This window comes from Choloepus didactylus, chromosome 14 (assembly GCF_015220235.1).
Source record: "Choloepus didactylus isolate mChoDid1 chromosome 14, mChoDid1.pri, whole genome shotgun sequence".
Lineage (NCBI taxonomy): Eukaryota > Metazoa > Chordata > Mammalia > Pilosa > Megalonychidae > Choloepus > Choloepus didactylus.
In genome coordinates, this window is record NC_051320.1 from 46,783,530 (window position 1) to 46,810,140 (window position 26,611).

At 37.0% G+C, this 26,611-nt stretch overlaps 1 protein-coding gene across 4 annotated transcripts in view; it reads left to right on the top strand.

The window, feature by feature from the left end:
- SLC26A7 (solute carrier family 26 member 7) overlaps positions 1–26,611 on the top strand; it is a 112,178-nt gene that overhangs the window by 44,604 nt on the left and 40,963 nt on the right. For all 4 annotated transcript variants that reach the window (XM_037802926.1, XM_037802925.1, XM_037802927.1 and 1 more), the window contains exons 5-9: positions 3,478–3,642; positions 15,744–15,896; positions 19,217–19,299; positions 21,706–21,853; positions 23,846–23,959. In XM_037802926.1, coding sequence (XP_037658854.1) covers positions 3,478–3,642; positions 15,744–15,896; positions 19,217–19,299; positions 21,706–21,853; positions 23,846–23,959 — 663 coding nt within the window. The remainder of the gene's footprint in view (positions 1–3,477; positions 3,643–15,743; positions 15,897–19,216; positions 19,300–21,705; positions 21,854–23,845; positions 23,960–26,611) is intronic.

Consider the following 26,611-nt stretch of genomic DNA (forward strand, 5'->3'; position numbering starts at 1 on the left):
GGCAAAACCACACACACTGAAATACATGCTGTATTCCATCCACATGGATAATGTAGTTGTTTCTACTATACCCCCTCCTTCTTTTCATACTTGAAAGCCACTTTCAAAAAATAAAATGAAATCTGAGATGCATTCAATTTATATAGAACACATAGTGTTTATACAAGCATTACCAAATAGTATCATGTTAGTGAATCTCGATAAGTGTGTCAGAGGTTTTCAGCATTTGCCCAGAACGTCTGCATTACTATGAAGAGCTGAAATATATTGTATGAAATTCAGTTTCTCATAAAATGTTGCATGGTCAAATTTGGGGAGTTGGTTGGCCAGATTAGAATTATTATTATTTGTATTGTTAGTAAAAGGAGCTAATGTAGCTGTTTATTAAGTTATTAGCCTAAAAAATTCCTTAACAATGGCATAACATTTAAATACCGGGCCTCCAAGCAAAAAAATTCTAGAAAGGCTCTCATTTCATGTATTTACGTTCCAAGATAAAAGCAATTCCATCTGTGGACCCTTTTGCAAAGCTTGTATAGCTTGGGTATTTGCTACCCTCAAGCTATGTACATTAGACTCTAGCATATGTGAGTTACCTAACCTCAGTGTGAATACACTGTTGGAATTTGGGTGGTGGGGAAATGCAGAGTTCTTAAATTTCTTCTTTTTTATACTTTTCTTTAAGTGTCTGCCATTGTTTTGGATTATGGAGAATGTTGTCATCTAGAGAGAGTAATTTTGCCTCAGTTAAACCCCACATGTTTGCAATCATCCTTTACATGCCCAATGGTTTGTATCAGAACTGAGGTCTTAAGGGACTTGTTGACTTTTCAGAGTCAAGAACTCTCCATTTTAGGGATTTATCTCTTTCTGGGAGGATTCTTTAAAGCATAAAAATATGTACAAGTAGAATATTACAAACATACTTTGAGTCTTTGGATACATTTTAAAAGAAGATACCCTGTCTTTACTGGGTTCTGTGTAATGGTAGTTCTCGTATTTTCAACACTTGAAATGGTTGAACTCTTTTTATATCTTGTGTTTTTTCTGGACCCTTCCATTTTTAACATTAAGATTTTGGAAATGACAAAGAAACTGCTGCTAAAAGATAATGGTTTAGCCAGAAGTGGTGACTCACTTCAGGTTAGGCAATCTTTGTTCCTCAGGTGCAAATTATTAACCCCTCTAAATAGGAGCTGGAATTTAGGAAACAAACAAATAAAAAAATAGAAGATAAAATGATGACTGTCTACACAAGGCCTCCCTGAAGAGTTTGCTCCTCAAAATAAATGAAGATACAATTACTTAGGCTACAAATAAGATCTTTATAACCTTACATGTATGCTTAAAATTCCCTGTATGCAGACAGGTCTTACAATTTCTAAGATTTAGACTGTTCCTATGCTGTAGTTAACAGAGAAATTGAATGGTGTTCATTTCATCCCAATGATATAATTGCATCCTCATGACCTGCAAAGGTTAATGTTGTAAGTCAGAACTAACATACTAGTAGAGAAATACATGGGGAAAATTGGTTCTATGTTTTTCTTAACTGATTGTGTTCTCAGGATGTAAACCAAGACTATGTATCAAGAGTTGCCAAGAAGATCAGTGTGTTCCACTTGTACTCACATCTTTGGCTGATTGGATATTTCCCTCAGAACATTTCTGCATTGACAAACTGACACATAGTTTCTGAAAAATGCTAGTAGCAAAAGCTGCTGCTTTGGCATCCTATGTTGGTAGTAACAGATTGCCTGAATTCTGCATTGGCAGCCCATATTGTTTTCTTTACTACATATTGAATAAAGGGGGCTGTTAAGCTGCAAACAACTCAAATAAAGTTCTTTCTGCACTAAATTCTTTCAAGTTTTCCAGAGTTGGAAAATGTGATGTGGTCCTTTCTACATTTTTCAAAACTGCTGGCTGGTTTTCTGTAGAGGGTAAATATGTATGAGTCCTCATGATATTTCTGGTACATTATATATGTTGCACATTTTTTTTGGTTTCAAAGCATTTTCATTTATTATTTTACATTCTCCTTCAGCAACTCTACAAGACAGACAAGACAGACATCAATAGATGATGATGAGGCTCAGAGAATGGAAGTTGTTTTTCTGCAGTCACCAAACTAGGATGTGATGATGTCAATATCAGAAACTAGGCTTTTAGATTGGAATCCAAGAAATGCCACTATACTCTAATACAAGTTCAGAACTTTATTGTTTTGGGCCAAGTGGCATTACAATCAGATGGCAATATAGAAATGATGTATTTTGCAAATTCTGCTCTGATGCTACCAGACAGCTCTTTATATCTCTCAGTTTCATTACTGTGACCTCTCACTTGATGGAGATCTCATTGCTGTTCTTCCCACTGACTTCTTTAATAGTTCAACAAACATTTTAAGACCTGACTTAAATATTATAATTAACATGTTGAAAGGATGTATCAGCATGACCTTTGTTTCCTTTTTCCAGTGTGGATCATCATGTGTATAATTCACTGTTACCTTCCAAAGAGTGACATTTACTTTTTGCAGTTTCTATGACTGAGTTTATGCAGTTGTATTCAGTTAAAGAAAGGGCCATTTCCTAAAAACCCACTCTAGCAAAAGAAGGATGTGTTAAGGCAGTGTTAATACAGAGAAAAATTTTGATTCTTCCCTTTGCTTTTTGCTTAGCAGAGCTCAGGGAACAGCTTCTACTTAGAGTTAATGATTTTGTCTGGTCATGAAATCATTTGGAGATGGAGGGTGATGGTAAGAGTAGGAAGGAAATATTTAAGGAAAAGTGATTTTTCTACTGATTCCTGGGTTTCTTAAGACATATCCTTTTACCATACCTGTCTTTGTTCTTCTCCATATACAAATAACTACTGTTATCTTCTTACTAAATTTTAACATTGAAGAACTGGTTGACAGAATATTTGGTCAAAACTGTATGTTCCCATTTCTCAGAACCCAGGAGAAACTCAAGGAATGGCTTTCTTTTCACAATGCTTTCGGGGTTTTAAGCCTACTGAGTATAATGAATCATGTTTTTTTTTTTTTTTTAAATTTTGTTTTTGTTTGTAAATTTACAGACATCATAGTGCAAATTTGATCCCTCCCTCCCCCCCCCCCCCGAGCCCCACACATTAAGTTTTTTGTTTGTTTGTTTGTTTTTTGGCATATTTTTGTAACATGCATGATCACAAGAAAAGAAAAATAGAAAAGCCAATATTCAGGAAAATATTGTGTTAAAAATTTTAATTGAACCACTTATAGTGTACCTAATAACACTGGAAAGTCTTGGTACCCAATAAGATTCTCAAGAAAATTCAACCTTCATTGACTATATAAACTTTAAGAAACCTGTTTCACATCATTTCTCTGCTGTATAAAATGAAAATGAAATGTATCAGATATTAATCCCTCCAGGAACCTTGGGAAATTTCACCTGAAAGTGTTCTCTCACTCTTCCTTTGTTCCTCTAGCTGGCCATGTTTGTGCTGCAACTGGGCAGTGCCACTTTCCTGCTTACAGAGCCTGTGATCAGCGCAATGACAACTGGGGCTGCCACTCATGTTGTGACTTCACAAGTCAAATATCTTTTGGGAATGAAAATGCCATATATCTCTGGACCACTTGGGTTCTTTTACGTGAGTTTTCCATATGTCTTTGTTCATATGTTTTGTGTGTGTGTTTCATAGAGTATAGTTAACACAAAACTGAGATTTTTCTATATTAAAGCAAGTTGGGTTTAAATAAAATCTTTTAGGATATTTTAATGTGATTGAGGGTGTAAAACTAGTTTATTGTAGAGATATCTACACGTTTTGGAAGCAATTCCTTATGATGAACAATTGACTTGATAAAATTTGGGGGCTGATTAGAAAAAATAGCTTTTTTTTTTTTTTTTAAGTCAATACGTTGCCAATTTCTAATTGAAACCATCTAATGGGTTTGTGACCCAGTTTAACGACAATATTCTCTATCACTTTCTTTCAATGTTGTGAACCTGGGTATAGGATCCAATCAGAGTCTTGTTTAAATTTTGGGACTGTGGCTCCAACAGCAGAAAATAAGTTTTAAAATGTCACATGAACTTGAGAGAGTAAAGTGTGGCCAGTTTCAACATATTATTCTAATAATACTCTATTGTTGTTAGTCTGTCTTTGAAGCGGACCTAAAATCTATGACTGCTTAGAAACTCACATCCTATTGGTGCTTTAAAAGAAAATGCATGTCTTCTTAACAAGCTCATTGAGGGTAACCAAAGTTCATTTTACTTAACTGTACAGAATGCTAAATACTAAACAAAATGAATGCTTTATAATGAGAGTGTTCCCATCCTTAAGGAATCTTCTTGAATCTTAATGGCTCAATAGTAGTTCAATGCATGAATGTACTGTAACCTATTTATCAATTCCCCTGTTGAGGTTGCTTCTGGTGTTTCACATGATAAATGGCCTCATGAGGAACCACTTTGTATGCATATTATTGATTGCATCACTGATTATTTCATTACAATAAATTCTGAATTACTGGGTTAAAGAGTATATTTTTGCCAAATTTCAATCTTGAAAAGTGGTACCAGTTAGTATTTACTATCACCTTATTGTCAGCTCTGGTTTATTACTATTTTTTTAAATTGTCCATTTGATAGGTGAAAAATACTATTGCTTACCTGCTTAATTTGTATTTCTCTGATTATTTGGTGAAGTAGTAGTAAAGATGATAATTAGCAATAAGAGCTAGAAGCTGGTTTTGAATTTGTGTTGCTTAGGTAATATCCTGTTTAGCTATTCATTCATTACAAGGAAGCTTAAAATGAACATGAACACTCCAGAGCAAACAAAAGCGGACCATAGCAGCTGTGAGTTGCCAGGTAACTGGTTGAGTTAAGACTGTCAGTGACACCAGGGGTACACAACAGAACCAAATCAGTGGGATATTCTGCCTTAAAGACCACTGGGCTGGGACCAGCAGGCCTGTCTGCGCATGTGCAGTGTAAAGAACTGCCTGCAGGTTACATATTGGCCTCTTCAGGCACGTAGGCTTACAGGATAGATAATCATTCCCCATCACTGTGTTTAAAAAAAAAAAAAAAAATAGGGTGGATACGCTGATATGGAATCAACATTTTATCCCTTCTAACTTGTTTCTTTGGTGGAAATTTGCATAAAGTGCTATGAAAAAGCATTGTGTGTTTGTGTTTTCATTTTGTTGTTCTTGTGAGGTAAATTGCTAGCTACTTTATCTTGGTTTGTGGGTCAAATACTGTGGGCTTTATAAAGAGACTTTTTGTAAGGTCATATTAAAATGGCATGAGATTTAGAAATAATTAAGGTTTCTAACTTTAATTTCACATTACTCAATTGGGTGGAGGTCACTATTCTTTGTGTTGATGGAGGATGAAAAAAAGTTGTTCTTGCTTTTCAGTATGACAGAGCCCTGCACTGTTAGACAGGCAGGGGGTAGGATTGGTGCTTTGGTTCTTTGCCAAGGTTTCAAAGTGAATGCTGATTATTGCAATGTCAAAAATTGTAGTGATCTAAGCATTAGATTAAGAAGTAAATCTTGCACCATGCATTGGTTACACTGGTACATTTGGAAAGTGTACTTTGGCATAGTTAGGCTTAGAGAATCAAGTGATGTTAAAGTAGGTCTGAACTGGCCCCTGGTTCATTAGCATGGTATATGAAGGAGCAGAGCTGAGCTCAGCACAAAGGTGACCTGTGTCACCAGGTCAAAGAACCAACTGGAGTTAATTAACACATTCTTGGGATTTTTCACTCTTTGACTATGTTTCCTGCTTCTGAGCTTTCAGTCACTGTTAAATCCATTTTGAAAGCTATTCAGGCTGTTGAGAGATAAAAACATGTTACTGAAATTCCTCAGGACATAAATTAATATCTGGAGTGTTTGAGCCCCCTGTGCAATTAGCCAGTCATGATTTCCAGTCGTCTCAGGTGGAACACTCCTTTTTTACCTCAAGAATTCAGGTTTGGCCAATCAAAAATGTCCGTTAATTAATTCTTGTAGTAGCAAACCTTATTGTGCACTTTGAGAGAAAGCATAACCTCCTTACTTTACCCTGTTCCTAGGTGACTGCAGTTTGTGGTCTCTTTCTTCTGGCACTGTAATGGTTTCTGCAGAATCTTCTTCCTAGGGGATAGATACCTGATTCTGTGCTACTAAGAGAATCCAGTTCTGTAGTATGAATAATGAAAATCTCCATTTGGTTTGGTTGCTCCAGGCTTGCAGGGATTCTTGCAATAGTGGAATTTTTGGGGGGACCAATTTGAATCAGATGCAGGTAGCTGTATGTGTCCAGTTCTTCCCTCTCAAATTAGAATAGATCACAATAGGCTTGGCCAGAAGAAGCTCCCAAGGACATGGGATAACATCTTTCCCTTCTCCGCATCTGGCCTGCAGAGCACATGCCACTGACCGCAGCTAAACTCAGCGTAGTTAGGCTAAAGGCCATTATCGAGCTTCCTCAGAGCAAGTGTTCTCTCAGAAGTGTTACGGCTTTCCCTGGTCCTTTGGGTAACCTTCCAGAGCTCCTGGGCTCTGCAAATGCAGAGGAAGTCTTTAGAATACTGTTATGGCCCTCTGTATCCCTAGAAACAGTAAGTATAATTAAGTCTAATTTTTCCTCTCATCTAGGTTCCTTGATTGCTTCACACATAACCTTTTAACCTTTCCCTTTGTTCTTCAGGTTTATCTCTAAATTCATATTCTTCTAATAAAACTATCTTTTTCTAAAACAATTTTATGGCTATCTCTTAATGAACATAGAAGTATTGTATATTCTTCCTCAGTTTTAAATTGCGTAAAAATTAGTTTTTTCTCTGAGTTAACTTTTAGCTTTGGCATTTTTTTTTTTTTCAGTGCCTATGCAATTATGCAGACACTAATTGATCTGACTTTCTTTCCTTAGAAAGAGGAAACATAAACAGGGGAAATAATTTTAGAATCAGAAAGACCTGGATTCAAATCACAGCTCTAGCCAAGATCTCGGGTGAAAACCAGAGTATCTGGCTTCCAGTTGCCCATTCTGTAAATTGGTGATAAAAGTACCTGTTAGGATTCATTTCTGAATTGAAAATCTTGGAACATAGTAGGTGTTCATTAAATGGAAGCTATTTCTTTTTACTAATAATGAATAGTTGGATATATCAATTTATAGATTCTTTAAAGTACTGCTTAAGTGGTAGATACAAATACTTTTTTTCCCATGGAGAACTCTTAATAAGATGCCCAAACTAAATAATACAACAAAGTCACATCTCTTTTTTGCAACTTGTAAATAAAAGTAGCTTGAAAATTTGTAAAACTTTAAATATATATATATGTATATATATGTGTGTGTGTATATATATGTGTCTGCTGATAATGAGGTTTAGTCATCAGAATTGGATAAATGTTACATTTTTAGTTTATTTTTATTTAAAAATATTTGTATCCAGCTCAGACCCTCCTCAACAGTTGTAAGACCATTTAATAAATTGTTAAAAGTGCTGCAATGTATTTAGAAATAAGGAGAAGCAAAAGTGTTACAAGGACCACTTCTGTCTTGGGATCTTGGCTCACCATTTAAATAGCTCTTTTTCTGTCTTCCTTATGATTCAAATATTTGACCCATCGGTCAGTTCCCTACCCAGATAAGAGGGAAAAGTTAAATTCTTCTCCAGAATTAAAAAAAAAAAAGGTTTTGTTTTATAAAATAGAGAAAATGTTGAAGTATCTTTTTATTGAAAGGATGTTTTCCCCAAAAGGCATAATAAAAATTACCAAAATTCCTAGCTTATATTAGCACGTGTGGATTTCTTTGAGATGGCGCCAGTGTCCCGGCCTGTAGCAGGCTATGATAATTTTGGCAAAACTAGTTTCACTGGCATGGCTTTATGTGAGTACTGTTCTAAATAATTATGTACAGTTCTGTACATTAAGCCTGAGAACAAAAGACAAGCTTGGCAATATATTCAAGTTCCCTTCCTGGAAGTTTTTATTTCCTTCTTTAAAAATGAGGTGTTTCAGAACTGGAGGATAGTTTCATTCCCACCCCCACCTCTGAAGTACAAGCAAAACACTTTTCTAGTTTGGATTCCCCTTAAGGCTGCAAAGCAGGAACCATGCTAATAAAGTGGGATAGAAACGTCAGAAGGAAATCGGAGCCAATGAAACATTTTCTTTTATGGAGAATGAGATCACAATTAAATATGTACAAATGAGGTTTATTTGTGGAGAACAAATCTACTTTGAAGACATAGGGCCTCTGGGATTTTTTAGTCAAGAACACACTTTAGTGGTTTATGAAAGCCCACATTTTCTCTGTAGTTATTGTGACATTGCTATTGTGAATTGCAGGGATGTTCAACATACCCTGAAAAATGGACAGAGTAAATTGAAAGGAAAGAAAAGGAATGCTCATCTGCAGCTTGATTCAATCAGTGATGCAGGGGATAGAAAATGCGGTAGGTTCAATTTGGATACAGAACAATTACATGGAAATTTGTAACAAAGGCTACTTTTAAACTCTAAATCAGAGAGCAAGTATTTTTGCAACTCAACCATCTTGGGTTAAGCTTTCTTCACCCCCCACAATTCACTGAAAAAAGCATCACTACAAAATCCAGTGTTCAAGTAATTCAAATAAACTTTATTTTCCTAAACAAGGGATGGCTGAATGCCACCTGGACCTTAGCATGTTGGTTGTGTGCTTAGTCCAAGAAAGTTTCATGTGCCATGTTGTCTCTAGTCTTTTAATATACCATGCTTCCTCTCCATTACATGTTGGTCTGAGACTTAATTCATCCCTTGAAGCAATAGTGAATGGATTTTTTTCCCACTGCAAGATGCATCTATTGATCAGAAATTTGGAGATTATATAATAAATAATGGAATGTTGTTTCTTTTCTTCCTTTTTGGGTTTTGTTTGTGCTGACAAAAACATGTCCTTTAGTTGAGAGTCAGCTTAATATTTGTCTTGTTTTTCTGTTTGCCCTACTTTAAGAGGAAGAGGGAGTTGGGAAGCTAGTTCTTAATGATGCCGATTCTAGACTATGTAATGATATAATGATATGTAGGCAAAGTTTATAGGGGACATCAAACTCTTTTGAACAAAGAGAATTTATATCAACATTAATTTTGGAAGGAACAAAGACAACTTTAAGGGTCCCTGCACAGGAATCTAGATCTACTTACAGGTGGGATTCTAAATAATCCAATCAAAAGTAAGTTGGTAATGGAGAGAGGGCATATCTGGACAATTGTTGCTGGTGTTTAAAGACTACAAGGATGTGAGAGCTGCTTTAAAGAACAAAAGACTGGGCCCATAGCAGACCCGTCTCCTCACCTGCAACATGGGGGAGCTGGAGTAAATGTGAGGCTTCAAAGCCAGAAATGTTCAACAGAATAATCTGGAGTGATTTTACAAGCCCAAGTCCAACCCTACTGTTTAGAGTCTCTAGGAAGGAAAGGATCAGTACACATGCTTGATTAAAGAACCAATGGAATAGATTTACTCAACAAATATTTATTGAACATTCAGTATGCAGTGAGGATGCAGCCGAGAAACAACATCCCTCTTCCTATGTAGTTTCATAGAAGTACTGAGGAGGATGGTGGAGTAGGTGACAGAAGACAAACAGGTTGATGAACAAGAGCATCTCAGATGGTGCTAGTGAAGGAAGCAGGGTGATGTGCTTGAAGGTGGTGTGACATGAGTGTGAAGGGGTGGGTCTGCCCAACAGGATACAGCTTCTGAGTGGAGGCCTGAATGATGAGAGAGACCCAGCCATGGAAAGATTTGGGTTATGAGTATTCTAGGCAGAGAGAATAGCCAAGTAAAGCCCCTAAAGAGGATATGAGCTTTGCATGTTGAACAGACAGAATGATTTCAGTCTAAAGATCCCTCCCGGTGGAATTTCAGAAATTCTGTGATTCTAGTCCTGAGGATTGGTCTGAGACTGACCTTACTCTTGTTTTATATATGTGGCAGATAGAATATAAGTTCTTATAGTGAGACAGACTAAGAAGTACACCCCGGATTCACTGTTTTTATTTCAGTGTGGCCTTAAGGAATTCACCTAACCTCCCCAAGTCTTATTTTCCTCATGTGTTAAATGGAGAAATTATATTGCTCACCATGTATTAATTGAGAAATTAAATGAGCCACTGCATATAAGATGACTGGAAATGTTACTCCTCCATTCTTCCAGAGAGTGATGAAGTGTAAATGTTCCTCTATTCTTTTTACCCCAACCTGCCCTCTACTCAACTGCCTGTGATAAGAAAAATATGGAAAAAAAAACAAAACAAAAAAACAAACCAACAACAACAAAAAACACACACACACATTTAGGGTGGAGAGAAGGGTTGAAGATGAATGTACTGTATAGATAGAAGTAGCCTTTCACCCATCATGGTCCCTGAACTCATGGCTTTTAGAATCAAGTTGGGAAAGATTTATGTATTGTGTTGAAGGCACAAGGCCAGGGTTCAGATGAGTTTGTATGCCTGAGAAGCAGGCAGGTGCCACTGAACTCCATCTCTAACAACCAAAACCAAAGACTCCATGATCCGTGGTAGTCTTCCCTTCAAGGGGTGTCATCACCCCAACATATCCCAAGGAAAAGGGAGGCAGTGGGGAAGTTTGGAAAATAGTTTATGGCACTGAAAGAAGAGAATACTGAGAGAGGCATCGCAAAATGGTAAAAGTGTTGGTCTAAGGTCCAAGGGACCTCTGTCACATTTCTGACTGTCACAGGTCAAGTCACCTGGCACAAGTCAGTATTGCTCTTTGGAGCCTTGGTTTCTACATTTGTAAAATGAGTGTGTGTGCAACTGGTTGATTACTACAGTCTTCTCCGGCGTTGGCAAGTCTCTTCTTCTAACATTGCCTTTGTTAGGCACTGTGGTTGAAATCAGTCCTGTGGTATCCACCGTGCCTACTTAACCATGACAGTTGTTTGACCAGTTGGTGATCTTTTGTAATGGTTAGTAAAGCTTTCTGTTTATTTTCATTCTGTGTTTTCAAATACTTCCATTCTGGTTAACTTGAAGAGGAGGGAATTTTCTAGGGTGTATATGATTTTGAGGTCAAAGTTCTGAGTCCCCTTTGCCCTCTTTGCATCGTCTCAGAAGGGAGACGCATTTGATTTTTTAACTGTGCTGGTTTTCTGTGGCTGACATAACAAATTACCACGAACTTAAGCATGGCTTTAAATGACAGAAATTTATTCTCACGTTTCTAGAGGCCAAGGGTCCAAAGTCAACGTGTCAGCAGGTCTGTGCTCCCTCAAAGACTAGTGGAGAATCCTTTCTTGTCTCTTCTAGCTTCTAGGGCTCCAGGTGTTCCTTGGCTTGTGGCTGCACACTCCAGTCTCTGCCTCCATTGTCACATGGCCTTCCCCTCTGTGTCTGGGTATTCTCCCCTTCTGTCTCTTATAAGGACACTTGTCATTGGGTTTTGGGCCCACCAGGGTAACCCCAGATGATCTCACTCTGAGATCCTTTAACTTAATTATATGTGCAAAGACCCTTTTCCCAAATAAGGTCACAATCATAGGCTCTGGAGATTTGGATACAAGCATTTTTTTTAGGGAGATCATAAATCAACCCACTACAATTACCCAACCCTGAATGGTGAACAGGTTCGAGCCTCCCTCCCTCCCTCCCTTCTTTTCTCCTTCCTTCCTTCCTTTCTTTCTTCCTTCTTTCCTTCCTTCCTTTCCCCCTTTCCCTCTTTCTTTCCCTCTTTCTTACTCTCCTTCCTTCCTTCTCCTTCCTTCCCCTTTTCATTCCTTTCCCCCTTTTCTCTCTTTCTTTCTTTCCCCCTTTCTTTCCCTTTTTCTTACTCTCCCTCCTTCCTTCCTTCCTTCCTTCCCTCCCTCCCTCCTTCCTTTTCTTTCCATCTTTCCTTCTTTCCTTTCTTTCTCACTGAAGCTGACTGGACTTATCCATATGATGTAATTGCTAACTACAAGTAAACATTCCATTTCAAAACCATCTTGAGGCCATGACTGTCACTGACAACTCCATGTTGTGAGAGGAAGCTTCTAGTACCAGTAGGTGTATTATGTGATACATTTTATTCAACAGGACCTAGGATTTAATAGTAGTTGCAATGGATAAAATGGTTTATTCAGTGATGCTACTTATTTTATTTTAAAAGGAGCAATTTCTGAGACACAGAAAAAATGCCTGCATTTTTGACAAATATCTGTGTATAGATTGTGCTAAATGTATCTCAAACCAGAGTCTGCACATATAGTAGCAAGCATATATGGATGTTATTTTTTCTGGAAAAAGTCTTGGCTTTGAGGTTGATAACTGACTCAAAGTCATATATTAGGAATTAAGACTCATAGATTGTAGATTAATAGTTTATATCTATTATAAACTACTGTATTGACAGATTTATTAAAGCTGGCTAATAGTATTATCACTCTGTTGTTTCTCTAGTGAAACTTGAACCTATTTATGACAGATACTTTGTAGAAATATAGTGCAAGAATGATAAAGAGAAAAGCTAAAGAGTTTATGTGTTCTTTTTGGCATAAAAATATGTGTTAGAATATTCTATGTGGTTCAAAATTATACTCATCGTTGCTACTGAAGAATTATTGTTAATGATATCATTATACTCTTAAAATATTAAAATCATTTTTCCTGTCACGTAGATTTCATTATAGAAAAACTTAGACCAATGAGAACTCTAGAGAAAGGGATTTTCCAGTTGATGGAATTTTCTGGTTATTTGAGGATAGAGCAGAAAAATCCATTTAGTTTTAAACCCTTGTCAGTATTTTCTAAATATTTGGCATCTTTTGCTTTGCCTCATTTTCTTTGCCTCAATAGAGTGGACACAATTTAGAATTTTCTTCATGTGCAGGGGTTTCTATGCAGGCTCTGTTTAGAACTTCAGTAATAGTTGTACAACAAGAAACAGTGGAATGGGTGTGACCTCCAGGGAAGCCTTGAGGGGGTCATGGGTTTGTTTATTTTTCTTCTTAAATACTGAATATGAAATTTTTTAGCCTTGGGTTTTGCTTCATCTGTATGAAAGTAGTGTGATTAAAAATCTGATTATTTGATCAGATTGATTATATCAAAGATGGGTTACTTAAAATTTTGTTGGACTAGTAGTTTTAACATTTACTTCCATGTCTTATACACAGTAGAATTTCAGAAAGTTGAATGAATATAAATGCATAACTTTACAAATCCCCAAATGCATGATATAGCCCAAGTCTTCATAGTGAGAAAAAAAGAGTCTGGGTCCTTCCTCTCCTTGTCACTCTGCTCATCCAGGGTAAAAGCTACCTCTATTTATTGATCTATTGTTACTATTACTATGTTAGATCAAAGTATTAAATAATTAATTAATTAATGAAACAATATTTCTTTAGTACCTTCTGTGTGTCAGACACTGCTCTAGAAGTTGGGAACCATCATTAAAAAAAAAATCCTCAACTTACATAGAATGGCCAAATCAGATAAAAAATATATTAAGTGAATAAATTGCATGTGTTTGGAGGGGGATGAGTTTGTGTGATTGTTTATGTGTCCATTAGATACTTTGGAAAAGCCTTGCCTCTAAAGAAAATAATAGGAAGTAATACATGTACTATGGATAGACTATTCTCATTATTTGAAACATTTCAAAATGGGCTTGTGTATGCACGTCCATGTTTTCCGTTTTATGTCAAATTTTAATAAATGGTCAATTTAAAGAACTATTACAGTTTCAAAATGAGATAAACTCCTGTTTTATTAAATTTGAGGGTTCTGATAAAAGAGCTTACCTACCTTACTTACAGATAGAAACATTATCTTTGATTCTCTGAGATCTGGGAAACAAATGATGATTCCCCAATAGAAATTTTTATCTACTGGAGCTTGGTATGTGATAGCATTCTCAGACGACTGGGTTTATACCAGAAAGGAAAATTTTAATGTGTGCATAGGAGGCCTACACCTATGTTAAAGGAGACCTCTGTTAATGTGTGGGTGTGTTATCCCTGTCCCTCTCCTCCATATACCATCCATCTCCGCTGAGCCTGCCTTAGCCTGTGACTCATCCACGTGGGTTCCCACAACCATCAGTGGAGTGACATTTCTTACCAGCTTGCTTTCTACTGTGTCCATTGCTGCCCATGTTCTTCTGGAGCATCTCGTGAGACTTGTTTTGCTCTACAAGTTGTAGATTAATCCAGACAGACAATAAAACCCTAGGGGGTTGTCTCATTCCTTTCATTCTGGGGTGGTCGTTTTTATTATTATGAACACATGTTCTTGACATGCATATTACAGCAGATTTGGTATGGCTTGGGGGTTTTGCCTGTTCCCTCCTTTCTTGTATAAGCACTGTCATGACATGCTTTTAATACCATAGAAAAAAATGGAAGGAATAATCTTCTGAATGCTTTAAAACATCTAGATGTTTAGCTTTTTTTCTGACAAATCATCTGAATGATATTCTCTGTTTTATCCTTGGATCATGATAAATCATCAGAAAGCATATGCATTTGGACATAAGTTTCTTGACATCCTCTCTACCCCCATACCCCGTAGAATATATTTTGCTACGTGGCAGTCTGGGTTTTTGTCCTGGGCTTTCAGTGAGGTGTGACTATGAGAAATGGAACTTGTTTCTGTGCTTGCTTTAGAAATTGCTGTGGACTATTATCGTTCACAACATAGAGAGATGGAGAGGAAAAATATCTGCAGGGAAGGGGGGCACAAAGAGACACACTGGAGATAAGCATTTAAGGCCTGCTAAAATCCTTTAAAATTATACACGTGATATATCTTCATAAGAAAGAACATGGATGATACAGAGGAGCATAAGCATCTTCTTACCCAGAGATATTAATGTAAAATCTATCAAACTTAATTTTATTTTATTAAAATGGTATCAAACCATATATATTCATTGAAAACCTACTTTTCCCACTTAGCACCATAACACAAGGCCCTTTCCATGTCAATAAATATACTTATTATCTAAAATATTGTGTTTGATGGTTGTAGATTATGATATATTACATGTAACCTTGTAAATTGAACCAGTTCCCTTATTGCTCTACTCCTTAAAATGTTTCAGTTTCTTTTTTGCTATTTCAGACAATGGTTCAGTGACTATCTTACAACATGGTCTTTTCACATGGTCTTAATTAGGTTCATAGCATAATTTTCTTGAAGTGAAGTTGCTAAGACAAAGAATGAGAACATTTCAGAAGTTTTTGATGAGTTTTATCAGATCACCAAAAGATTCATATGCTTCAGGTGCCCCTTCCATGTGCATCTCATCATATTGCACTAACCTAATGCTCTCATTAGCAATTCCTCCACTAGACTGTAAGCTCTGTGAATGCTGGGCTGTATCTATATTATAGACCTAATGTTGGGCATAGCATTTGGCAAAATGTATATGGCAATAAGCAAACAAATAAAAGCTGTATGACTTGGGACACAGTAATATTTTCCTTTAAGCCAGATATCTGATGTCAGTTAATACCAGCTCTTAACTTTGTGTGTGGACTGTGTGCACATTTATTTTTGGGTGTGACACTTGAGGAAGAGTAGTAGGGCTCAGAGGCAGAGTGCTGATGGTCCCCTCACTGCTCTTCGTGATGATTCTGCAAGGTATTTTTGTAAAACATTGCTGAGTTTATTTGAGGCCAGATTTTGAGGTTATATTTTAGGTGATTCTGAATTCTGCTTGCATTTTTCCTCATCACTGTAGATTTATGCGTATGTCTTTGAAAACATCAAGTTGGTCCGACTGGAGGCTCTGCTCCTATCCTTGCTGAGCATCGTGGTACTTGTTCTTGTTAAAGAGCTGAACGAACAGTTTAAGAGGAAAATTAAAGTTGTTCTTCCTGTTGATTTAGTTTTGGTAAGTATGAGATCAACATGTAGACATTTTCCCATACGATGCTTACCATTTGTTGGGGTAATTTTCAAATGCTCACTATATTGTCTACGGTAACCCACTGCTCCTCCTGTGTCTCATTAAAGTAGGGTTAATTCACGTGGCTGTACATTAATGTAAGAACAGGAAACATTTTGAGTCAATAATTATAAAAAGGAGGGACACATGTTTTCAATTTATACAGCGTTTCTCATATGCTTGTAATCTCTTACAGAAATAGAATATCTAGCTTAAGATTTTAAATAAGGAGATATTTCTAAGGGTGAGACTCAAAAGATCTCTGGCATGATTCTCTGTAAAGCAGTAAGAGGCTATTACCACATCCTGTTGATGTGGCACATGTGTGATATGTATAGAAATATTATCAATTGGCAAATGTCCTTTAATGATTGGTAGATTTGTTGACACTTTGGTTACTTATCTAGTTTTGCTTGTATTGAAAAGATACTCATGGTTTTCACTGGCCAGTGCTGGTTCTCCAAAATATTTTTATTTTGAACCTGGCAGAGAAATAAATTATACTTTGCTCCTAAGGCTTATTGCATTGAAAATAAAAATACCCCTGTGAAATTTTAAGAGCCTCTAATGGGAATTCCTACCTGAACAACACATTAAGTTGAAAATGAAATGTTAAGACACTACACGAATTTACTTGAGTTGGCTTGATTTCTTAATGGTCTTTGGGTTAAACCTGTATAGGACAAGTGGTGTCTAAATAATTCCATCTATTGAAATATCCCTTCATACTATAGAAATAGTGCAAGATTAGGCAAATTTATAAAGCTAGAACACTGAGAACTGTCTCTGAAGGATGTGACTAACTTCTATGCACTAAGAAATGGATGATGGCTTCTCTTTGTACATAGGCCAAGTTTGTTTCTATACTCTTGATTTTTTGTTGTGATACATGTAACATATATGATCTATATAATATGTGTGTGTATTATTTCAAGTGAGCCATAAAATTGCAGGGTACTGTGATTATCAGTATATATAGCAACAACTCTGAAATGTACCATTTTATCCCAATGCCCTATAGATATTAAGAAACACTTTTTATACCTTGGGAAGCTTTATTACATAAATTTCATGAAACCAAAAAATCAAAATAACCTTAGGGAGGAAGATCCTTGAGCTAATAATAAAGCAGTTCCTTATTCCCTGCAGCAATAATAAAAACTATCCTTATAATAAAATAGAAAATAATCTTCACACAGCTCTGCCCCTAACATTTGGAAGCCCAAGGCACAAGTACCATTGTGGACCCACATTGGAATAGATCAAAATGTTAAAATAAGACAGGGGCTGTTTCCTACCTTGACTGATGTGATTTAGTGATGAAGTTGAAGGCCAGGTTTGAAGAGAGAATTCTCCCACTCCTTGGAATATTCTGCCAGCGTGTGACAGCATGCGGAGAACTGGTCTCTCTGCCTGCCCCTTTTCTTCCCACCCCAGCTCCATCCCACCCCCAAGGGGACTCATATGCACCCATGCGGATACCCTGCTCCTTGTCCGAGTTCCAAATTCATTGCCACCCATCCCCACCACAGCTATCTCTTGCCTTCCATAGGGAGGAGGCCCTGAAGCAGGGCTGAGGCCGTCTAGAATGGGAATTAATAGATCTCTGAGGACCCAGGGAGGGTCCAGGTTTCAGCTGGGTACATTCCCCTGCCCCACACATTGCTTATTTTATGAGGAGGGATACAGCTGGAAGAGGGCCAGATTGGAACCCTCTGAAATACGGGGCCTACCAGCGAGGACCTCCTCTTGACCAGGTCTTAGGGCAGTGCCACCCTTACATACACTTAAAGTATTGAGATAATATTAAAGAGGGACCGATGACTCTCCTGGTAAGGGAATTTAATTGTGTTAATGGACCACAGTGAGGAGGTAAGACCCTATCTGGGAAACTAATTTAGCCATTGGCTTATTTAATTTTAACATTGGCTATGTGTGTTGAGCATCATATATTCTTCCATTTTCAGTTAGGACCCAGTATCTGGTGGCTCTGGTATGTTTTATTTTATAGTTTACTATGTGTTCTGATCTGGTATAAATGTTTCATCACAATTATGATCAATTAAAATTTATGTATTGGCTTAGGGATTTTTGAATATGTTAATCTTTCTATTCTAATCTAATAGGATGGATCTTTAGCTACTGGTATTTTAGTATTTAGAAAATAAGACTTGTATATAACTATATTTATAAAGTTTAACAGTTTATAAAATATGGCTTTTTTTCCCTTAATTTTTTTATCTTCAAGACAGTTTTGCTTTTTAAAAACATCTGATGTTTTAAAAACTTCCCCAAGTTTAGTTAAATATCATCATAAAGAACAGAAAGACACAGATAGAAAAAAAAGCCTGCTAATTGACATCATTGGACATTAATCATTAGATAGTCCTTATTTTGCTAATGTGATTCTGTTACATTTCTTTCTGGCCATGTTTATGGTAAATTTATACTTTAAGTGGATAATTGGTATGTCTCTTGTAACAGGAAAGATGTACTATAAAAACAGTTCCAAACCGATACTATAGCCATTGAAATTTCCAGTATCTTTCAGAAGAATGGCTGGTGAAATGAAGGATGAACTGGGCCCTCACATACATCTTATAGGCAACTGTGGGTACAGGCAGATATGGGATCTTGCTCACCATATCTCAGTAACAGAGTAGAGGGTGCCTGTGGACTCCGTGGGGGCAAATGAAAACTGTTGAACACAATGGATTGTTAATATGTAGCATACTTTACTTCAAGAAATAGTAAAAGCTCAAAATTCAAAAATATTCAATGAGATTATAAATCATCATTGATTCCTAATATAGATTAGGAATGATGATGCAATATCTCAAACTCTTAGAAAGTTGTTATAAAGAGGGAAAAACTCACTGTCTTACAAGGCATCCTATCATGTCATGGAAAGTGGGTATTTAGGTTAGAATGTGGTGTCTACACACACACACACACACACACACACACACACTCACTCACACACCCACTCCTATGTTCTTTATTTTGCTTCCCTTCAACTTTAGACACAATTGTGTTCACACAGGTTAGGATATTAGAAAGGTCACATATTAGTGCCATTTAATGTTTGAATCTGTGAATTAATTATTCTCAAACTCAAAGGGATTTTTTGATTTTTAAAAATCTGGGCAACTGCTATGTTATTCTTGACACAGGGCACATGACAGTGTTTACTTTTGAAAATGGTTTTAACGTATTTGTGAGGCCAGTAATAATTTCTTTTTCTTTTTCCAAATGGATCCATACAGATTATTGCTGCATCGTTTGCTTGTTATTGTACCAATATGGAAAACACATATGGATTAGAAGTAGTTGGTCATATTCCAAAAGGGTAATGTGTCTTTTTTTTTCTTCTTTTTTTGTTTGTTCATTTTTAATGGAGGAAGATGCTGGGAATGGGTAGGGATTTCATTTCTTTCAAAGACCTTGTCTGGGACAAATTTCTAATTAATTTCCATTTGAAGTATAGATTGTAAGAATAGAGAAAGAGTAACTTCCTAGACTGTTCACCTACTTCTAAGGAACTTGATAACTATTTTGTACAGCATTGTTAAAGATTTGAAAATCATTTACAAAAATATTATTTGAAAAACATGGAGGATATTATGTTCACAAATAAGAGTCATGCTCAGGGATTTGGTCTGCACTGTTCCCCCCACATATTTTTATGCTTATTTCATTTAAAACAGAGTAAGGTAGAAGGAGGGGGAATAGGGAGTTATTGCTTAATAGGTATGAGTTTCTGTTTGGGATGTTGAAAATATTCTGGAAATAGTGGTGAAGGTTACACAAAACTGTGACTCTACTTAGTGTCACAGAATTGAACACTTAAAGATAGTTAAAATGAATTTTATGTTATGTGTAGTTTACCATGATAAAAAATTAAAAAAAAATAAAAGAAATTTGAAACAGTGATACCTTAAACAAACAAACAAAACAACAACACAGTAAAAGTAGACAAGCGTCACCTGAGATAGCAAACACAGACCTGGATAGTGTTGCAATAGTGAGAGAGGATGGAAGTGGAGGAAAACACAGGTTTTCTTATCTGGAGTAAATTCTACCTGCGGACTTTAATAGGAAGTTTAACAAGAAGAGGAGTAATTCAAAAGAGTTTTCCAAGTATAGCCTGAAAGAAAAATAAAGGCATCTTAGGAAAGGGGAGGTATCCTATGGTTACTTCCTTTTAATCAGTTGTGTATTCACCAATATTTATAAATTTGGCACAAAGTTACAGATATTGGGTCTGCTAAATTTTTAACCTCTAGCATCAAATTTTGGTTTCTAATTACATTAACATGTAGGAACAGTAATTCCTGAGAATTAAAAAGATAACTTAAAAAAAATAATAATAAACAACTTCTATCTTTAGCCTATCCTCTGTCATTGGTCTAAATATAAGCCAGTGGTGATTATCTGAATCAACTTGAATTTTCTAAAGGGTTCTCTGCTTTTCCACTGTGAAGTGTTTCTAGGTGAGTTTATTATTATTATTAATCAGGCAAACTCAGTTTTCTTGAAACAAAAATTTTTTTATTTTGAAATGTTAGCAGTTTTTTTACAGCATATATCTTAGGGCCCGTGAAGATAAAAATCAATTTGTCTTAGGGATAAACTTTAGCAAGTGGGCAAAAAAATTATGCCTCTTCTCCATGTCCTCTTAATCTCCTTTATTTTAAGTGATCTTGCCAGACCCAGTCTCTTAAGGAATTGTGAAAAGAACATGGGTTTGAAAAGAGATGGAGCTGAGATTGAATCCCAGCTCTGCCATTCACTTTGTGACTTTAGATGAGTCTCCTAACTTTATTCAAAACTGTTTTCTCCTCCATGTAGTGGTAATAATGGCACTCACTCTGGGAGGGAGGACAAGGGAGGGTTTAAAAGAACTAAATGAAATAGCTGGTATGAAAGGGTCCAGCATTCTGTTTTCCTGGCGTATACTAGGTACAAATTAACGTGAATTCTCTTCCGTTTCTCTTCTACTTTTTCTACTTTTTGTCCTAAGGGATTTTTCTTTTTCTTTTTCTTTTTCTTTTTTTTTTTTGTTTTTAGCAAATCTCCAAAAGTAGCATCCAGGATAAAGAAATTATCATACTTTGGCTAAAGTGGTTTCCAAAGACAATAAGACAATGGATGGGTGTTATTTGAGAGAAATATTTTGAGCAGTTTTTTGAAACTGTGAAATTGCTAACTGTGGTCCCACATTTTGCAACAGAGAGTGGATGGAGTCATTATAAGTATTTTTCTTATTTAATTTTTTTTTATATTTAATGCAGAGTTAAGTGCAAATTTAGCAAAAAACTGAAGAATTGTGGCTCATGATAAACTGTTTGCATACAGCACTGCGGTGACCAAGGGAGGAGATACAGTTTCTAACACCTGCCAAGTGAACATTTGGAAAGGTTCAAATTTAAAAATGCTTCAGAGTTTTTATGTTCTGATATAGAATTAGGAAATTTTTGCCAACTCAGGATTTCTGCAGTGTACCCTGAATTCCTGGATGTAAATGCCCGTTAGAAGCATGGGACTGGCCCAGTGGTGTCCCTTGCAATTTTGCATTTCAGCTAAATAATGTTGAAAACCAAGGGCTTCTAAGGGCAAGACTACTTGATTTTCTCATAAGTTATTTCACTTACACTATGTAAACTTCAGCGTCATTATCATGGTTGAATTCATTGCAAGTTGTTCAGAAATTGCATGAAGATTGATGGCTTCAATATGGTCTTTCCTTCCACAGAATTCCTTCCCCAAGGGCTCCCCCGATGAACATCCTCTCTGCAGTCCTCACCGAAGCTTTCGGAGTGGCACTTGTTGGCTACGTGGCCTCTCTGGCTCTTGCTCAAGGATCTGCCAAAAAATTCAAATATTCAGTTGATGACAACCAGGTGGAGTGTGCCACTAATCCTCTCCACTCCCACTGTGCTGTTGTACTGTGTGCTCCCAGGTCCTGAAACTGGTGAACTTATGAAAAATATCTTTGCTAAGTGTATATCAAGAATGGGTAGTAAACAAACAAAACAAAAACTGTCTAAATCGTTTATAAAAAGCAGAAAATCTGGCCTTAGTGGGTTGGTTTACAATATACTTTTTCTTTTTTTGAGAGAGGGCCTTCTTGATGTTCTTTCTGGTTTGTTTTTAGGAGAGAATCCATATTTTGAAAAAAACATTTATGATTGCACGCTAGCTTTGAAAAATTATGGATTTCAAAGTACAAGTAATTAAGCATAACACAAGTATTACTTACACCTCTTATCAATAAACTAAAGGAAATGAGGTTCTAGTCTTAGAATATCAAAAGATACAAATTAGGGTGACCATATTTCTGCATATACCTCAGCCCCCTTGTACAGAGTGCTGCTGTGGTGGTTATGAATGCCAGACTGCCTCGGGACAAATCTCACTGGGACCCTAAGAAACCTTAATCCTCTCTGTGCCTCAGATTCCTCATCTGTAAAAAGTAGATTTGTTCATATTCATTCAACGGATGTGTACTGGCGCCCACTAAGCACCAGGCTCTGTTCTGGGTATACGTGATATAATGGATATAATAGCGAACAATACAGATCATGTTTTCCTGCTGTTCACAAGCCCTCAGTGGCCACCCTTCATACTCAGATTAAAAGCCTCTGCACCATGACTTACAAGGTCCTGCATGATCTTCCACCATCTTCTCAGGTCTCATCCCCCTTCTTTACTCTGTTCTAGCCACACTTACTGCTCTTCCTTGAATCCCTCTTTTATTTGCCTCAGGAGATTTGTACTTGCTGATTCCTTTTCCAGGAACTTTGTTCCCCCAGATATTTGCATGGCTTCTTTTTTCATGTTTCCTTCTTAGGGAGATTTTACTTGGTAATCTAAAATAATAAACTACAGATCTTCCCCTATTCCCTTCTCTGCTTTATTATTCTTATCTTGTTTATTGTCAACGTTCCCTCACTAGAATACCAGCTCTCTGAGGGAAGGGATATTTGTCTGTGTTGTCCACTGGCAACAGTCAAAGCAGGTAAAACCATTGGGAGGTTTTTGCAATTATCCAGGTGAAGTGCGATGGCTTAGCCCAGGATATAGCAGTAAAGGAGATGGGAAGTGGACGGTTTCTGGGTTGGATATAGATAGGGTCTGGGAAAAGAGGAGTGAAGAGTGACTCCAAGTGCCTGAGCAATTGAAACTGGAGATGGGGAAGACTGTGGGAGGTGCAGTAGAGAGCAGCAGACTGGTTTAATAAACTTGAGATACTAGCTACCTATCCAAATAATGATGTTGTATATATGGCTGTATGAGTCTGAAGTTCAGGAGAGTGGTCCAAGATGGAGACATAAATTTGGGAGTTATAGATAGAGAAGAGAAGTGGTGCAACATTTGAGATTGGTTAGATGAGATGTAACCATAAAGGAAATTAACAAGTGGTGTCCAGAGAGGTAGGGAGAAGCAAGGTGAGTGTGATGTCCTAGAAGTCAAGCAAAGGAACCTTTAAAGAGATGGGAGATAGCAGCCATGACAAAACCTACTTTTAGGTCAAGTAAGCTGAGAATTAACCACTGGATTTAGCATTGTGGAGTTCATGGTGGGGTGGTGGGAGCAAACGCCTGATTATATCGACTTAAAAAAGGAGAAATTGACAACAGAGAATAAATAAATACCATGTACTTTCTTATAAGGTTGTTAGGAGAATTTAATGAGTAAAGTACTCAGAAAAGACTTTGACTCATAAACACTTGTTAATGTTAGCCATTTTTATTATCATTGTTAAATTCCAACTGGTGGGAGAACAGAAATTGAATACAAACAAGGCTGGTTCTTTGACAAGTTGTGCCTTGTAGTTTCTAAAGTCCTTTGTGATTGAGAAAGGATATATTCTCCTATAATTCATCTTGCAGGAACTTTTGGCCCATGGCCTCAGCAACGTGATTCCTTCATTTTTCTTCTGTATACCGAGTGCTGCTGCCATGGGCAGGACCGCTGGCCTGTACAGCACGGGAGCTAAGACACAGGTAACTTGACTGTTCAGCCCGGATGAGGAATTGCCTGACCTTTACCGTCATTCTTGGAGAATGAGAAGAGTGAGCTTCTCTTTGAAGTCCTGACACATGTTCACTTCTGCAAACTTTTCTAATTAGTTGCAAGGAAGTCTCTCTCTTTTCTCTCTCATGAATGACCCTTCCAGAAACTGAATGGTTCAATGAACAAACTAAAAAATCCTGTACAAATGGTAGCTTCATCATTAGCAACCTCTGAAACCAAAGGTCCCTCTCGTGGTGCCTCTGATTTTGTTTTTGCTAAACTTAGTCAAGTTGAATCTTCATGAAATGAAATTTCAATAAAATGAAATCAATTATATGTGAAATTAGTTCTGTCTATAGAGATGTATAAATTTGCAAAAGTGTAATAAGTGCAGATTTTAGGTTAAAGAAACATTTATAATAATTTCTTAGGAATGCAAATCAATTTGAGATTTATTTATTGAAAGCCTGCTATATTCCATGTATTATTATCATATATGGAATATGATAAGGGGCTGACAATGATAATAAAGATGATGTTGATGATGATGATGGGGTTTGTGTTGGTGGTAGCATATATTAAGTTATGTGCCAGGTATTGTATTTTTTTATGAATGAACTCATCTAAACATTAGGGCAACCCTATAAAGGAGGAATTATTATTATTGATATTCTCCAGATAAGATAGTTGAGGAAAAAGGGGTTAAAGTAACTTACCTAACTCACAGAGCTAGTAAGTGACAAGGCTGGGACTTAAAACCAGAAAAATTTACTCCAAATCCACTCCATGATTTACTCCAACCTTGTTCTATGCGAGGTTGGTTTAGGGCAGGGCGTGAGTTCCAGAGCCTGGGCTTGTGTCCTAGCTCCATTGCTAGTGGTTGGGTCATTTTGGACGGACAAGCAATTCAACTTCTCTAGGCTAAGTGGACTTGGCTGTTAAATTAGAATATAGAATTAATATTAGAAGTTAATCATTAATAAAAAATGAATGTTTATTTAAAATAGGAGTTGAAGAATTTATAAAATATTTTAGGTGCTAATTCAGACATTTATTATGAGTATCCCCTATATTAAGTACTTTATTAGATTCTGAGAGAATAAAGATGAATAGGATAAGTTTTCAAAGACATCTTATCCTTGGGAGCAAGTAGCAAGGGAAAAATGGCTAAATGAGTATGAAAATATAGCATTTAAAAAACCAAAAAAATTATGATCAATGTACCATGGAGCAGAAGAGGAGGCAGCAATAAATTATGACTTTATTATAATTTGACAAATAATTACCACAACTCAGCTGAGGAGTGAAAACCTCATTCAAACTTGGTTTTAAGGACACCAAGTGATCTGAGTGTGATTTCAAGTGTAGGTTCATCTGTGTATTGTATAAATGTTTTTACAAACTGTATTCTCAAATGTCTGTAACCTAAATTTGAATGTTTACTATGTAGTGTACGCTGATATCACCCATTACTCTGAGGACACTTCTCTCTACAGCATTCTAGGTTCTGTACTAGTTTCTACCTGGTTTCTAATATAAATTAGTATATCAGATTTCTTTTCTTTATGTTCAGGTTGGATAAGCGAGGGAGTGGTTTAGGGCAGGGCATGAGTTCCAGAGCCTGGGCTTGTGTCCTGGCTCCGTTTCTAGTGGTTGGGTGATTTTGGACGGACAAGCAATTCAAGTTCTCTAGCCTAAGTAGCCTTGGCTGTTAAATTAGAATCATTGTGAGATTAGATGGTTTAATGCATGCTTATTTAACATAATATTAGCCTGAGTACCAAGTAAATGCTCCATAAATATTAACTATTATAATTGATTTTATTATTAAGTACTTTTATAACAAAAATATTTTCAGAACCTTTTGTTTAATAGTTAATATTAAAACATCCTGGTTTGGCTGGGGTGCAGCAAGGTTGTTTCTAGTCTGGCTGCCCCTCCAACTTGCTGCAGGATCTTGGGCAAGTTAGTGTCTCCATCTGTTGCATGGAAAGGGAAGGTTGGAATAGAAGTTTTAGGTGTGTCCACCTTGAGTTCTGTTCATATCTGGGGCTTCCTTAGTATTTGCTTGCTTTCCCAATTACTATTTTAGTGGTAATGAAACTGAATGAGGCACTTCTGGGAAGATGGAGGATTAGGAGAGAGAAGCAAAATTATTTTCCATGAAAAAAAACTAGATAAAGGACAGAAAGTGCTCCAGAACAGCAGTTCCAGGGTGCCACTGGCTGGGCAGGGACTTCTACACCACATAGGGAGGATCTAGCTGGAGAGGTCGAGACTGCATTTTGGGATGGTTGAGTGTTCGTTCCGGAATGCCGCCGAGGATGGGCAGTTGGAGCTGGTTGATGAGCATGGAGGAGGGGCTTTCCACACCCGGTGCACCCATCTCAGCAGTTGGCTGGAGGGATCAACTTCACAGCTCGACAGCCAAGAGTTCCTGTGAAGAAATTTGGGATTCAGCAGGATTGTGACCACAACCACTCTTCCTCTGCAGAAGCCCGTGGTAGGCACGGCTGAAAGGCAAGGGCGCTGCATGGAAGTACCAGGAGCCCCTCCCCAATCCCAGGGACTTGTGGCTGCATGGCAAACAGGGACTGTGGTGCATTAGAGCTGGAAGGTGAGACACACCGTTCCGTAGCCCC